Source organism: Odocoileus virginianus, chromosome 17 (genome assembly GCF_023699985.2).
Source record: "Odocoileus virginianus isolate 20LAN1187 ecotype Illinois chromosome 17, Ovbor_1.2, whole genome shotgun sequence".
Taxonomy (NCBI): domain Eukaryota; kingdom Metazoa; phylum Chordata; class Mammalia; order Artiodactyla; family Cervidae; genus Odocoileus; species Odocoileus virginianus.
In genome coordinates, this window is record NC_069690.1 from 51,838,156 (window position 1) to 51,852,298 (window position 14,143).

A 14,143-nucleotide genomic window follows, 5' to 3' on the forward strand; every position below is an offset into this window, starting at 1 on the left:
GCAAATCTCCTCCTTTCATCCCCTAGTCTCGGTGGGAAGACATGAAATATCTGAGGAAAGAGGAAAGGAAGGGAAAAAACCAGAGAATAAAACAAACCAAAGGAAAGCAGGAAAATGAGAGGAACAGAAGCAAATGCTGCTGTGGGAGCCACTCCATCAGCAAGTGCACGCTTAAAAAGAGGCTTTTTGGTTACTCAACCGGTAAAAGCATACTGCTTAGACTACTACAAAATTTGTCAAATGGGTTCTGCATAATTTATGAAGGTGTTGGAAAAAAAAAGCCAACTTCATCACAAAAGGGCTCTGCTCTTCCAGGAGGCATTGGTTAATTGAAGGCTCACAGCATGCTACTTCTCTTCCATGGGGAAAACATAGAGCCCCTGTCTGAAGACAGATCACAGATCTGAGCTTCAACCATAAGACCTACCTCCCAGGTCCTCACACGGAAAGCTCAAGTGAACAAACGGACACCAGCCGATCAAACATATCTGAGTGCCCACGTGCGCCTGGTACCAACACCAGAGGGAACAAGGGAAAAAACAAAGTCTCTGCCCTTGAGGAACATACATAGTAGTTAGAGAGCAATACTCAGGCACCTTGGAGAACAAAAGAAACTACCTACCTACCCCTGACTGCACCGTGGAGGAGGAGTGAGAGGAGAGGGAGAGAAACACGAAGGGCTTTTCAGCTGCCATCAGGGAAAGGGGTGGGCCAGTTAAGATCAAGATTAGATGGGGTGAACATCTAAGGCAAGGAAGGAAGTGTTGAAAGGAAGCGGGTGGGGGGCCGGAAAAGACACAGTGGCAAACAGGGACAGCATAGAATAGATGGAAACATTCAGGCTGGGAAGTCACGCTGGCATAATTATGAAATAAGCTTCAACAGGGAAAGTAGGATATGAAGGGCCTTGGAGAAAATGCAAAGCAGTTTAGAACAGATTTGACTGATAAGAGCGATCACTTCACCAGAGGGCTGACAGGTGGAAACCGTGTCTGGCAAGAGGACGCAGGATGGCCCAAAGAGATGAATGTGTGAGTGAAAAAAGGACAACTCTGGCACTTCCTCTGAAGGCTGGACCGAAGGTGGTGCTCAGGAGAGGAAGGCACAGAGCTGTGACTTGAGGGCACCATCTAGAAGATGCGTCGGCTAGGGATCCAGATGGCCAATGGGGTCTGGGAGCGCACAACAGGATGGACAGAACAGGGAACTCAGGGAATGGACGTGAGCAGATCTGTCAGGTGGCAGGAAGCCCATGGAGAAACAGGGCTTGGGACTTCCCTGGTGGTCCAGTAGCTGAGCTTCTGCGCTCCGAATGGAGGAGGCCTGGGGTTTGATCCCTGGTCAAGGAATGGGATTCCACATGCTGCAACTAAGAGTTCACAATGCCACAACTAAAGATCCTGCATGCTTCAAGGAAGACCCAGGGCAGCCAAAGAAAGAAAGAAATAAAACGGGGCTGCACAAGATTAGCAGCAGGGCCTCTGCCACCACGTGCTCCAGCAGTCCAGGGGCAGCTGTCCCGGGTGAGAAAAGCATCAGAGACAGGGTCCTTGCCTCCCTGCAGCCGTGACCACAAAGGCATGGCTCCCGGTTCCGCCTCTCGCTCAGTCTCGCCTGCACCCTGACCCCCCTTTACACCCCACACTGAACGCTGCTCCAAGGACTTACTCTCCTCTCTATCACTTGTGAGACACCATGAATGCCAGGAGGAAGGAAGCTAGACCTGAAAATGTTCATGCTCTGAAATCAGTGTTTTATCTCAGAACTTCCCAAATGAAACACTCAAATCCAAGCATCTCAGAACCGCACCTGCCACCCAAGTCCATTCTCGGCGGTCACCTCACTAGGCCAGGGGAGACCACAGATATACCAGAGGGCACAAGCGACTGGAATGCCCTTCACGGACTAAGGTTGGGCACAGCAGCCCCGAGAAACATTTCTGGTTGAGCCTGGAAAGGTCACTCTTTAAGGACAAGAACCCTCCACAAACATTCCACGATACACATTCTAATAAAAAGAACACCAAACTCTACCCCAACTACCTGCACAAGCTCTCTCTTCCCTGGGCCTCAGACTCCTCACCCTCAAAGGGGGCTCAGCCAGGGGGCTTCTCAACTCACCGAAGCGTCAACCATTGTTTCTGGGCTCACATCTGACAACAGAACACCCCTAGGATGCCACAAATGCCTGCTGAAACACCTTCACTTCAGTTTTGCTTGTTTACCATTAACACTCAAGACGATTTTTTAATTCTACCAAGTATACTGACCCCAAAACAAATGGTAGATTGTCATTAAATCAATCAAAATAATTAACTTACTTGATACCTACCATGTACCTACTACTGACATAGGCACCTCCCACCTCATATTCTGGCAATTCTAAATTACAGCAAAACTCTTGGTTAAGACAAATAGAGGCTTTAAGTGGACGGCACGGCATTTCCTTCCACGGTCGTCACAGGACCCTATAAATCAGGACTTGGATCTACCTGTGAATACCATAAACTGACCACCTGACGAACACTCCTATCACTGTCACTTGCTGTGACTACTGAAGCACAGTCACTTTTGGAGGGTCTCAAAAATATTTCTGTTCAAATTATAGTTCTGTTCTTGCATTAACTGAATGCCTCTGCTCACTCTGAATAAACTGAAAAGAATATTTTAGAGTAACTCTTTTGTACTTCTGTTTTTCCTCAATAAGAGGAAAATACTGAGGATTTTATATCATACAATTACAGTGAGAAAAGCGCAAGGGACACCACAAAAATCACTAGACTTTACATTCTAGTTTCTACCTAACTCTGGAAGGAAAAGGGTAATATATTTCATTTCCAGGCTAAAAAATAATTTCTTCCAAGTCAAAAAATTTTACTACTGCTTAAAACAGAAGCAAGTGAAAAACCAGTTAATTTTAAAAGACTGAGGGGTGGCTGAGAAGTTCAATTTCAAATTCTGTAAATCCCTGCATAAATGTGACAAGGCAAACTATAGCATTTTGAAAACCGTAAAGAAAGGAAAATAAGGAAGCTGAACATTAGGCAAGCAAAATACCTCTTTATTATCAAGTGTTTGCCTAAGAGACTAGCTTTTGCCTCAAATGATCAGGGTTGCAGCAACATTTAAAAATCGTCCTTAAAAAAAAAAAAAAATCGTCCTTAACATAATAGAAAACATAAGGCACCAGTCCCAGGCCTGTCCCCTCCACCCTGGGGCATCTCCCAGGCTCACTGTCCTCCACTGCCCCAAACTAATCTCCTAGCACCACCAGCCCCTGCTAACCAGGAAGGGACAGGGGACCAAGCCCCACAAGGAATCCACAGGCCAGCCAGCAACCTGGGACCGGAGTGGGCGGCAGGGAGGATCAGATCAAGTATCTCTAGAATCTGAACTAGGAAATGCGAAAAGAATTGTTCACTTAGAAACTGAAAGAAGGCAACAAGAAATGCCACAAAGTCAAACTGGGGCCAGAGTTCTGACCAGCTGAAAAAGCATGTGAGCTGAAGCCACAGGAGAGGGGAAGGTAGGAGAGCGTGAAGCAGCCAGTGGTGAAGGCAGAGTCCCGGGGTGAAGGGTGAAGTTCCGGGACAACTGCTGCTGGGAACAACCCCCTCTCTCCAAGTCAGGTTCCTGGAGCTCAGCCCATGCAAGCTCACATTCCTGGATTTCTGCACGATCCCATCACACACAGCATGTGTTCCAACAACAATATCCCCTCCTCTCAGGCCACAGTGGATCTCTGCTCTTTATGACCAAACGACCAACCCAGCAAACAGGAAGCAAGCCTTCCCTGTAAGCCATTAACATAAAACAGTGAACAGTCCTAGAACTGAAGGAAAATACAGAAGTAAAAAATATCCCCCCCACACACACAAATCTCACACCTGACAGAGAAGGGGCACCAGGGAACCTTCTGAGGTAAAGGAGGGAATGGTTCTGCATCTTGACAGAAATCCATGTCACTCTCTGTCAACACTGATCAAACTGTAAACCTAAAGTGATCATTTCACTGTCTGTAAATTACACCTCAATTTAAGAAACAGACGCCCTAAATCTAAATTGTTCCCTTGAGAGGACTTGAGTTTTGTTTTCCAAAACTAAATTGATCTGGATAAATCTCACAAACGATGTTGAGCAGCCAGCCAGATGCAAAAACACTTGAGTTTTTGTATACAGAACAGACACAGAAATTCTTCTTTGGTCAGAGTCAAAACAGGGGCTAACTACACGGGACCAGGAGGAGCTGAGGGTCTCTCATTGGGCTGAAAGGTTCTGGTTCAGACTAGCACTTTCATCAGGGTGTATTTCATGACCAAGACATCCTCCAGTCATATATCACACCTTAACGGTAACACAAGAAAAGGATTTGTTGCTGTTCAGCTGCTAAGTCATGTCCGACTCTTAGCGAAAAGAACTGTTCACTTAGAAACTGAAAGAACCCAGTAAGAAATGTCATAAAGTCAAACTGGATCCAGAGTTCTGACAAGCTGAAAAAGTACATGAGCTGAAGCCAAGGGAAAGAGCACCTTACAATAATCTAAAAGAGATTGGAAAAAGTTTGTCTGGGGTTTTCTTTTTTTTTTGGCCTCTAATGAAATTATTATTTCAAGCCAATCTCTTTAGGTAAACAACAAAGAAAATTAAGACTTTTAATTACCCCATTTGTAGAATTCTAGTATGACTCAAGAATCTAATATTAGCGGAGGAAGCTCATTACAGCATAGTCCTTAGAATCCTATAAATTAAGCTCCATCCTTCAGTGCTCAGCTTCATATAGTGAATTCGCCCTCAATCTAAATGAGCAGCAGAAGAAAAATACCACTCTTCACATCCCTTTTCTACTTAAACAAAAAAAGAGCAAAATCCAGAGGAAGAATTATTTAGTCACAATCCCACTTCTGTATTTTCAAAAGGAGAATTGGCTGAAATTCACACATAACCCTGAGATAAATAAAAAAAAAAAAGAGCAGATTTTGATTTTCAGAGATTTATAGTTTAAAAACAATTTCACAAACTTGTTAAAGTTCATAAGCATAAAAACAGAATATGTAAAAGTGGAGCAACAGATAGTCAAATTTGGACACCTAAGAAGATAAGAAGCCAGAGAGTAAACTGAAAAGTACTTACAGCCATAATTAGTTCAAAGGGGTGTTTATACACCCTCACTGGTGACTGGTATTTTTGCACCATGATTGCAATAAAACAGCAATCCTTTCACACCTGCAAAACACAAACATTTGTGATAAATAACCATGATATGGAAAAAATTTGCATTTATACAACATACTACAGTCTAAAGATCCTCAATAGGTCACAATTCTATGCACACACAAGTCAAAAGATGATGCTTAATTATACAAGGGCAAGGGAAGACAGGAAGGCAGGAAGAAAAGGTGAAGAAAGTCCAAGTGGAGACAGGGAAGGAGTGCTGGTCTGAGGGCTGGAGGACTCAATTACCTTACCAGCCTCACCGCTTCTCCCGGGGCTGCCCTGGGTCCTTTCCAGCAAGTGAAATGCCATGATTCAATTATTCTAATAACCCACACAATTAGTTCTTGAATCATTTTCTCTTCAACTTCCATGAGAAGCCAAATAAAAATGGTGGCACTTCAAGATATTAAGCCCAGGACACACAAAAATACAAGTGGAAAAAAAAAATACTACTGTTTCTTAAATTATGGGATACTCCTCAAAAGCTATTTTCAAAGGAAACTTGTCAATCTCCATTTTCTAACTGCACAGGCTACAACAACTTCAGGGACCAGTCTTCAAATGGCAGACACTCTAAGCCCTCTGGCTAGAGGCTCCATTGACTTTTTCAGCCTCAAAGAGCTGTAGTATCAGGACGCAATCAACTAAGTGTTCAAGCCCACTTCACCCTTCAAGAATCTTTCTGCCAGGGGCACATTCAGAGGCTGGCCCCAGCCTAAACTGGATTTTTCTGAAAAACACACTTTTATTTGGAGCCCTCTATAGGGACTTCACTTCCCTATTTAAAACGGAGGAAGAAAAATAAATCCAAAGAGCCTACCTGTCCTGCTGAAGATAATCATTAAGAAAGTTATTTTCTGCTGAGTACAATGAGAGAATATTCAAAAGTACAAAACGGAATATCCTCAAGGAGCCCAAAATCTAGCTGTAACAAAGGAAAAAATTACAAAGGTCCATTTTATTTCTTAAGATTCCTACCCATATTAATTACATTTAAACAGATCTGGAACTTCCTCTGGTATGTTTCGCATACCTCTCAGAAAGACCAGGTTCTGGCAGCAAACAGCTATTATCAGGCAGTGTGAAAAACTGCTAGAGTAACTCGGGGCGACCTCAAGCAAGTCATTTGACTTTGCCGGGACTCAGATCCAACACTGTAAGACTTCCAGCTCTAAAATCAGGAGACTCAGAGTCAAAACTCCTGAATCCACCACAATCAACTGGAACGCCGTCATTAATCTTGATTCTGGGACTGGTAGGTCCTGGTGCGCTGGGATAGAGTTCTGTTTAGTTTTGCCAACCTGATAATGCTGGTGCACAGCCGGAATTCGATAACCTTTTAAGTTTTTAACTAGAAAAATTCAATTTTAGGATATCCCCCACAGAAGGAGAGAATACTTACTGGGTATATAAAGGGGTTGTAGGGATGGGGAGACAATGTTTAAAAAGATAAAAAAAAGGAATGCGCGGTTAAGACTCCGTAACACCTATTCGGGATTCCACTGCCTGGCAGAACCCGAAGCGACTACGGTCAAGAATCTGGTAATTCCCGAGCTTCTGAACTCCTGCCAGTTCCCAGCTTCGGATGCTCTGGTCCAAACGAACGTCCTACGTGGGAATCTGGAGTTACAACGGCCAAGCGGCACCGTGGACCAGGGCAGCCCTCTATTGCATGACAATCGGTGTTTTAAAATTAGCCAATGGCCGAACTCAACGAGTACACCCCAAGCAGGCTGGAGGGGCGGCCCGGCCCTCGGCTCCATCTGGCGGGGGTCCCGGCGCGGCGGTTTCTCGGGACCCCAGTCCCGGGGAAAGCCAGGGAGATGCACCGGGGGGCCGGCTGGGAACCCAAACTCCGTTTCCCCCAGGAAAGGGGGGTCTCCGGGGTGGGAAGATCGGAGGTGATGGGGGCGGGGAGGGGGCGACCCAATACTGTAGGAGCCTCACGGGGGGGGTGGGGGCGGGGAGACGGGGCAAGAGGAAGGCCCACTCCCGACCCGGGCCGCGGAGCTGAGGCGAGCCGAGCGGAGCCGAGGGGCCGGGGAAGGGTGGGCTAGGCGGAGAGGCGGCCGCGAGAGCCCTGCGCCGCCCGCATGGGCCGGGCCGGGGGGCGCGCTCGAAGCCCGCCGCGGAGACGCGCGCCTACCTCTCGTCAGAAAAGCCGAGCCGGGGACGCGGGGCGGCCGAGGGCGCTCATGACGGCGGCTCCGTGGCGCCGTCGCCGTTCCACTGCCGGCCGGCAGCAGCTCCGCCGCCGGTTCCGGGGAGTGGGCCGGGGTGGGGGGGGCGGCGGGGGCGGGAGCGGGAGGGGCCCGGCGAGGCTCGAGTGGTTGTTACGGGTGACGGGGAGGGCGGGGCCAGAAGGCCGGAAAGGGAGCGCGTGCGCGAGGGCGGCCGAGGGGCGGAGGCGGGAGCGAGGACGGTTGCTAGGGAGGGGGGAAGGGCTGACAACGGGACTCAGCCGAACTGCGCAGGCGCCAACACCGAGCCGGGCGGACGTGGGCGGAGCTCGGAACCGGCGTCCGCCCAGAATCGCTGAGGGCCACAGGCGCCTGGCCCCGCCCAGGGTTGCGTCAGTGGGCGTGTCTTGGGTAAGGGGCGGGGCCCGCGAGTAGCCCCGCGGAGGTGGCCGAGACAAAAAAAAAAAAAAAAAAAAAAGCCGGCGATGAGCCGGCACCCGGGGGAGTTCCGCTGACTTGAAACTGGGAAGTCTGCGAGGCATCAGAACAGCTGGGGCCTTCCGGCTTTGCCGGCGCCCACGGCCCTGGCTAGGCCTCCTACCCGGAGGCCCTGCCCTTGGTCTGAACGGCGCTGGAGGCTCTCAGAGCTTCCTCGTTTTTTGTTAACTTCTGCAGCGCCCGGACCGCATTCTCGCCGAGTAATGCAGATGAGGCAAACACCAGGGCTGGGGAGGGGCTGGGTTGGACCAAGCAGCATCTTGTCAACATGTCCAGGCTGTGCAATGGAACTAAGCCAAGTGGATCTGGCGTTTCAGCGAGAGCTCCAACTTCGAAGCACAAGTGTGATACACACTGAGACCTCTGGGAGTTCTTAAGAAGAGCTAATGACTAGAGAGGGACAGCACTCACGTCCATCCACACAACAAGGCTGGTTTTATAGCCAACATACAGTTTCTCCATCAATGTCACTGTTGTTCCGTTCCCATTAGTCACCCTGGGTGGCTGGGCATTTGACGCTGCCAGGGCAGAGCACATTTTGGGAACTGTTTTAGAATTCCCTTCAGGGCCAGTTTACCAGTTACACAAGAAAATCATTCATTACTTGATCACACCTTGTTTTTCAACTCAAACCATCATTTTCCAACATGATCACCTACCCTGCTTACTAGACTCATCTAGGAACTGGCTTTTGCCTGTTTGTAACAATCACATCCACCTTCAAAAGGTACTGGGAGAAAGAGACAACCCAGTAAATAATAGCACTTATGAAATGGTCTCACCCCAGAATTGACGTCATCTGATAAGGCTCTAGATGCGACCACCAATTTACAGGAAATAGAGAACAGAGCAACATGTTAAATGATACCAAGGGGGAAATTATCAGCCAAGCCTTCATCATGGGGAATGCTGCAGGAAAAATATATTGTTTATCAAAGTACAATGGAAAAAAATAGGATAAAGGCCACACTATAGATCAAAAGAGACTGAGGAATTTACTAAGCCATACACTTATAATTTGTGTGCTTTGTATGTATGTTTATAATTCAATGAAAATTTTTTTCACACAAATTATTTTCTTGAAAAATCCAAATTGTAGAAATCCTCACGTGAACTTCCCTGGTGGCCCAGTGGTTAACAATCCACCTGCTAAAGCAGGGGACACAGGTTCAATCCCTGTTCGGGCAAGATCCCACAAGCCTGACCTAGATCACATGCCCATTCCTGAACCAGTCTTTTGATCCAGAGGGCTCAGTGTCCAGTTCTGGGTCACACAATCCCAACAGCAAAACCAGGGATAAGTCTCCAGTGAAACCTTGTGCACGTATAATAACAGAAGGTAGTTTAAAAAAAAGATATATGAACAGTATCCTTAAGCAGTATCATCAAGATACAGGAACAGATTCCCAAGATGAATAGACTTGGGAAGGGAGTAACACTCCTCTAGATGCATAAGGTATGGTGTGTTTGATTGTTTTAAAATCAGCTCCATTGGGCAGATATCCAAAATCTATAAGAAACAGCACTGAACACCATGCTGCAGAGTTAAGCAGAAAGATCCAGTCCTTTTAACACACGTGCATGGAGTGTGTTCTTAGTATGTGTCAGACGCTGGGTGAGGCGTAAAGGTGAGCAGTGGAAAAGTATATCGGGATCAGGTTTGGCTGCCAGTGACCAAAAGCCCAAAGTAAAAGTGCCTTGACAAGATAGAAGTCTGTGTCCCTCTCAAATGAATCAAGTCCAGGAAAGTCCAGGGTGGGAATGACACCTCCCTGATCACTGTCAACTGCCGACTCCCCCAAGACCACCTGAATGTGGATGCAGGTGGCCTCTGGTCTCATCATCAGGGACATAGGTTCCTTCTGTCTTGCTGCTTTCCCATTGTCATGATGTATCCTCTACCCGGGGTGAGCAGGAGGAGAGGATGAAGACCAAATATCCTTCCTTGAAAGATGCTTCCTTGGAAGTAGGCTGTGTGCATGCAGTAGTGTGTGTGTGTGTGTGTGTGTGTGTGTGTGTGTGTGTGTGACAAGCAGAGCAAAGGACAGGCCTGGCACAGCAGCAGTGCCCCAGCAAAGACCATCCTGCTGCTCCTGTCTTCCGGTGCACCCGGGCTCTCTTCCTCAGACAGACTCTCTAAGGTCATATTATGAGAGTCTCTGAAACACCTTGACTGAGTCCCTGGCTTGAGGAGCATCTGTGTCCCTCTTACTTGATGGATGGAAGCCCTGATGGGTGCTTTGTATAGGCCATTTATCAGGTGCCTTTGGACTGGAGACAGAGGATGGCCGAGCTTTGGCATCCACAGCAAGACACTCTGGTTCCTTTGGGTAGCTCAGCTGAGTCCCCACTAGGAGCCTGAGTCTGAAACTGCCATTCCTGGTGGTCACCTCTGGCTGACAACAGGATGTGGCATCCACAACTTGTACACAGACCCTTTGGCCCATTGCATCTTCCCCAACAGGACTAACCTGAGCTGGGGGCACAGTTAGTGGTCCCTCTGACCACATCTTCTCCATCCATCTTAGCACTATATCAAGAGTCATCTCAAGGAAAGATCAGGAAGTTGCTGACACCTAAGAGGATTGGGGGTATGGATTAAAGGAAGGGTCATTAAAGAAAGGACACTGGGAGGCAAGTGATTGTCTTGGCTAACATTTCAGCCTGCTGAGCCCAACCTCTTGCCTGCAACAATGAAATAAACAGGAGGTAAGTCTGAACGACTCCTTTGAACGTTACTAAATCTCAAGGTCAGTGAAATATTTAGGCTGTGCTGAGAGCACTTAGGCTTCCCTGGTGGCTCACTGGTAAAGAATCCTCCTGCCAAGGCAGGAGATGCAGGTTTGATCCCTGAGTGGGGAAGGTTCCCTGAAGGAGGAAATGGCAACCCACTCCCAGTGTTCTTGCCTGGGAAATCCGTGGACGAAGGAGTCTGGTGGGTTACAGTACATGGGGTCACAAAAGAGTTGGACACGACTTAGTGACTAAACCACAACAAGAGCACTGGGTTCTGATTCTCTGGTGGCCCTGCCCACCTTGGCATATACACTTTCCACTTTGGCCAGATCCTGGGACATGTCAAGTCTCCCCCACTTCTGGAAGAGATCACTTTCTCATTTGGCAGTAAAAGGGTAAAAAGCAACCTTACAACGCATGACAGTTTCTCCTGACGTGGACCATCTGGCAAAGTTTCCGGCCTGGAAAAGTACAAAAAATATAGGTTACCCTACAGGCACAGTTTCTTCATTGAGCACTGGCAGCCATCCCATGGTTTTGAGCTAATATCATTGCATCATTCCCAACCTGGGAAAACTTCAAGCCAAAAAGACGGATCTGCAAAAGCTATCACCCAGCCTTACATATTTCTAAAATATTTCATTTCAATCTGGAGAGGCAAAGCTCTCCCTATCTTAATTGGCTTCTCCCTTCTCCAAGTCTTCCCTCTTCCAAGACACTCTCCATGCTACTGGCAAATTTCTCTTTCAACACACACACACACACACACACACACAGACTCTCATTTGCTCAAAATCTAACACTGGCAACAGAGATAGATTTCATCTTCAAAGCCTGCCATCAGAGATCTTCTGTAAATCTTTCTTTTGTTCAGAATGATTTTACTTTCATCTCCCCTTTATCTGCTCACTTATTCATTCCTTTGTTAACTCAGCAAACGTTTATGCAGCCCCGTAATTTATTCAGACACCATATTTTTAGCACAGGAGTGTGGGAAGATCCTTTCTATAAAAACAGATTTTCCTTCGAGGGGCTCAGCCTACTGCATGGGACTGACAAGTAAACAGTGACAAGACAGCTTGTTAAGTAAGCTCTGCTCAGCTCAGTTCAGTCACCCATTCGTGTCCAACTCTTTGCAACCCCATGCCCTGCAGTATGCCAGGCTTCCCTGTCCATCACCAGCGCCTGGAGCTTACGAAAACTCTGTCCATTGAGTAAGCCCTGTAACTCCTCCATAAAGCCTTTCCTTTTGCCTCTTCTCCTCTGTGTCTGAGCACCTGGCACTTTCATTATAAGGCACTGAAGGAATTTCCCTGGTGGTCCAGTGGTTAAGACTCTACACTTCCAATTCAGAGGTCTCAGGTTTCATCCTTGGTTGGGGAACTAAGATCCCATATGCTGTGAGTGGCAGCCAGTGGGGGGGCGGGGGGGATGGGGAAGGAAAAAGGCACTTGTGAAAGAATTGGGTCTGCTTCTCCCCTCCACTTATAAGTTGCTTGGTTCTGGGGATCACATCCACTTATGTTCTTCTGCCTCTGCACTTTCCATTTATTTTTATTAGTTGGAGGCTAATTACTTTACATCATTGCAGTGGTTTTTGTCATACATTGAAATGAATTAGCCATGGATTTACATGTATTCCCCATCCCGGTCCCCCCTCCCACCTCTCTCTCCGCCCTATCCCTCTGGGTCTTCCCAGTGCACCAAGTCCGAGCACTTGTCTCATGCATCCTAAATACTGGTTGGGTTGAAGTGATGAGTCTTAAATTAAGCCTTTATTCTGAGAGTGTTAAACTTGTCTCTCCAGCCGCTACGCTGAGCTGATGCATCCTTGGGAGCGATGCTCTCAACCCCTCCCCCTGTTGTGCGGTTCCCTGTGTCACCAAGTGAGGACGTGGAGCTTAGAGAAGCAGCCTAGCTTAAGAGAATTGCTTAGCTGTGTGCCCTGGAAAACCTAGTGCTCATCCGATGAGATTTAGGACAAGAAAGGATGACCTGAGGCCTTTTAGCTTCCGGCTCAGAGGAATAAAAATAGGCACCCCAATCAGACTTTTTTTGGGTTTGTTTCTTTCAAAAAATATTGTCCTTGCTTCTCCTACCCGGGTGCAGCTGTGTGGTGCTTTCATAGACCAGATGGGGACTTAGATTAGCAAGTCAGCAACTTGCCCCCGGCTTCTCCACCTTGGGTCAGCTGGGGTGGAGTGGGGTCACCTCGCAGAAAGGTGCGCTAACAAGGGACAGACCAAAGGCCACAGAACAAGGTGGGACCCGGTGAGGATAAGATGCAGAGCACCCAAATCCGATTAGTAAATCATTTTCCCCAGGGCTAAATAGGGAAGAGAGTGTTTCCACCTTCGGTTCTGTGGGTGGAGACTGGACCGCACAGGGAAGAGACAGGCGCTGTCAGGACCCGCTGTCAGAACTCCCCACTTCCTCCTTGAGGTGGGCGATACACAGGGCCACTTCAGACCCCCAAATCTCCTGTCCCCCGACAGCTTTTTGTCTGTGGTGTGTGCTTGCCTGCTAAGTAGCTTCAGTCATGTCCAGCTCTTTGCGACCCTATGGACTGTGACCCATCAGGCTCCTCTGTCCATGGGATTCTCCAGCAGGAATTCTGGAGTGGATTACCATGCCTTGCTCCAGGGAATCTTTGCGACCCACTAGTGGAACCGGGGCCTCATATGTCTCCTGCACTGGCAGGCAGGTTCTTTACCACTAGCACCATCTATCTGTGGGGGGAGTGTGTATTTGGGGGTGTATCCCACAGCCAGGTATCTTACAGCTTTGCCTCCAGGTTATTCTGTGACCTCCTGCTGAGAATCACCCTTCTGCTCTTTTCACACCCGCAGAAAATCCATCTCCCATCACTTCCCACCATGGCAGATTCTCTGTGCCATCTCAGTAGCCCAAAACAAATTTTCTTTTCTAAAGGGGAAAAAGAAACACTTTTTTTTAAAAATTGAAAGTTGATGCAATTTGGTATCAGAAAACTATATCTCACAGGGTTGCTAAGCCTGGATAAGAAAATGTTTGTGAAAACATTTTGGAAATGGTTAGGCTGTTTGCAAATGCTGCCCACAGCCAGGCATCCTTCACAGCTCTGTCTCTGGAATATTCTCTAGGCACAGATTATTGTTTTCCTACCTACCACTGTGGTTGCTTACCAGCATCATCCTTTATTATTTAGAGAAGACCCTCCCCGTCTTTGGGCTTTCCTGGTGGCTCAGATGGTAAAGAATCTGCCTGCAATGCAGGAGACCTGGGTTTGATCCTTGGATCAGGAAGATCCCTTGGAGAAGGGAATGGCTACCCACTCCAGTATTCCTGCTTGGGAAATTCCATGGACAGAGGAGCCTGGTGAGCTACAGTCCATGGGGTCACAAAGAATCAGACCCGACTAAGTGACTTAACACTTTTTAACACACTTCTCCATCTTCAGTTTCCCCCAAATAGAAAAATAATATGAGAAGTATTGTTCAAAAGAACAGTCCTCTCTTGAATGGCCATAAACACAGA

General features: G+C 47.7%; 1 protein-coding gene across 3 annotated transcripts in view; it reads right to left on the reverse strand.

Moving 5' to 3' along the window:
• SEC14L1 (SEC14 like lipid binding 1) overlaps positions 1-7,510 on the reverse strand; it is a 50,161-nt gene extending 42,651 nt beyond the window's left edge. Inside the window, exons 1-3 of one of the 3 annotated variants that reach the window (XM_020895886.2) lie at positions 7,360-7,510; positions 6,034-6,138; positions 5,130-5,222 (exon numbers count right to left, since the gene is read on the reverse strand). In XM_020895886.2, the coding sequence (XP_020751545.2) occupies positions 5,130-5,192 (63 nt within the window). In that variant the 5' untranslated portion in view covers positions 5,193-5,222; positions 6,034-6,138; positions 7,360-7,510. The remainder of the gene's footprint in view (positions 1-5,129; positions 5,223-6,033; positions 6,139-7,359) is intronic. The other 2 variants (XM_020895887.2, XM_070479908.1) reach the window with 2 other exon arrangements.
• Between the last annotated feature and the right edge of the window lie 6,633 nt (positions 7,511-14,143).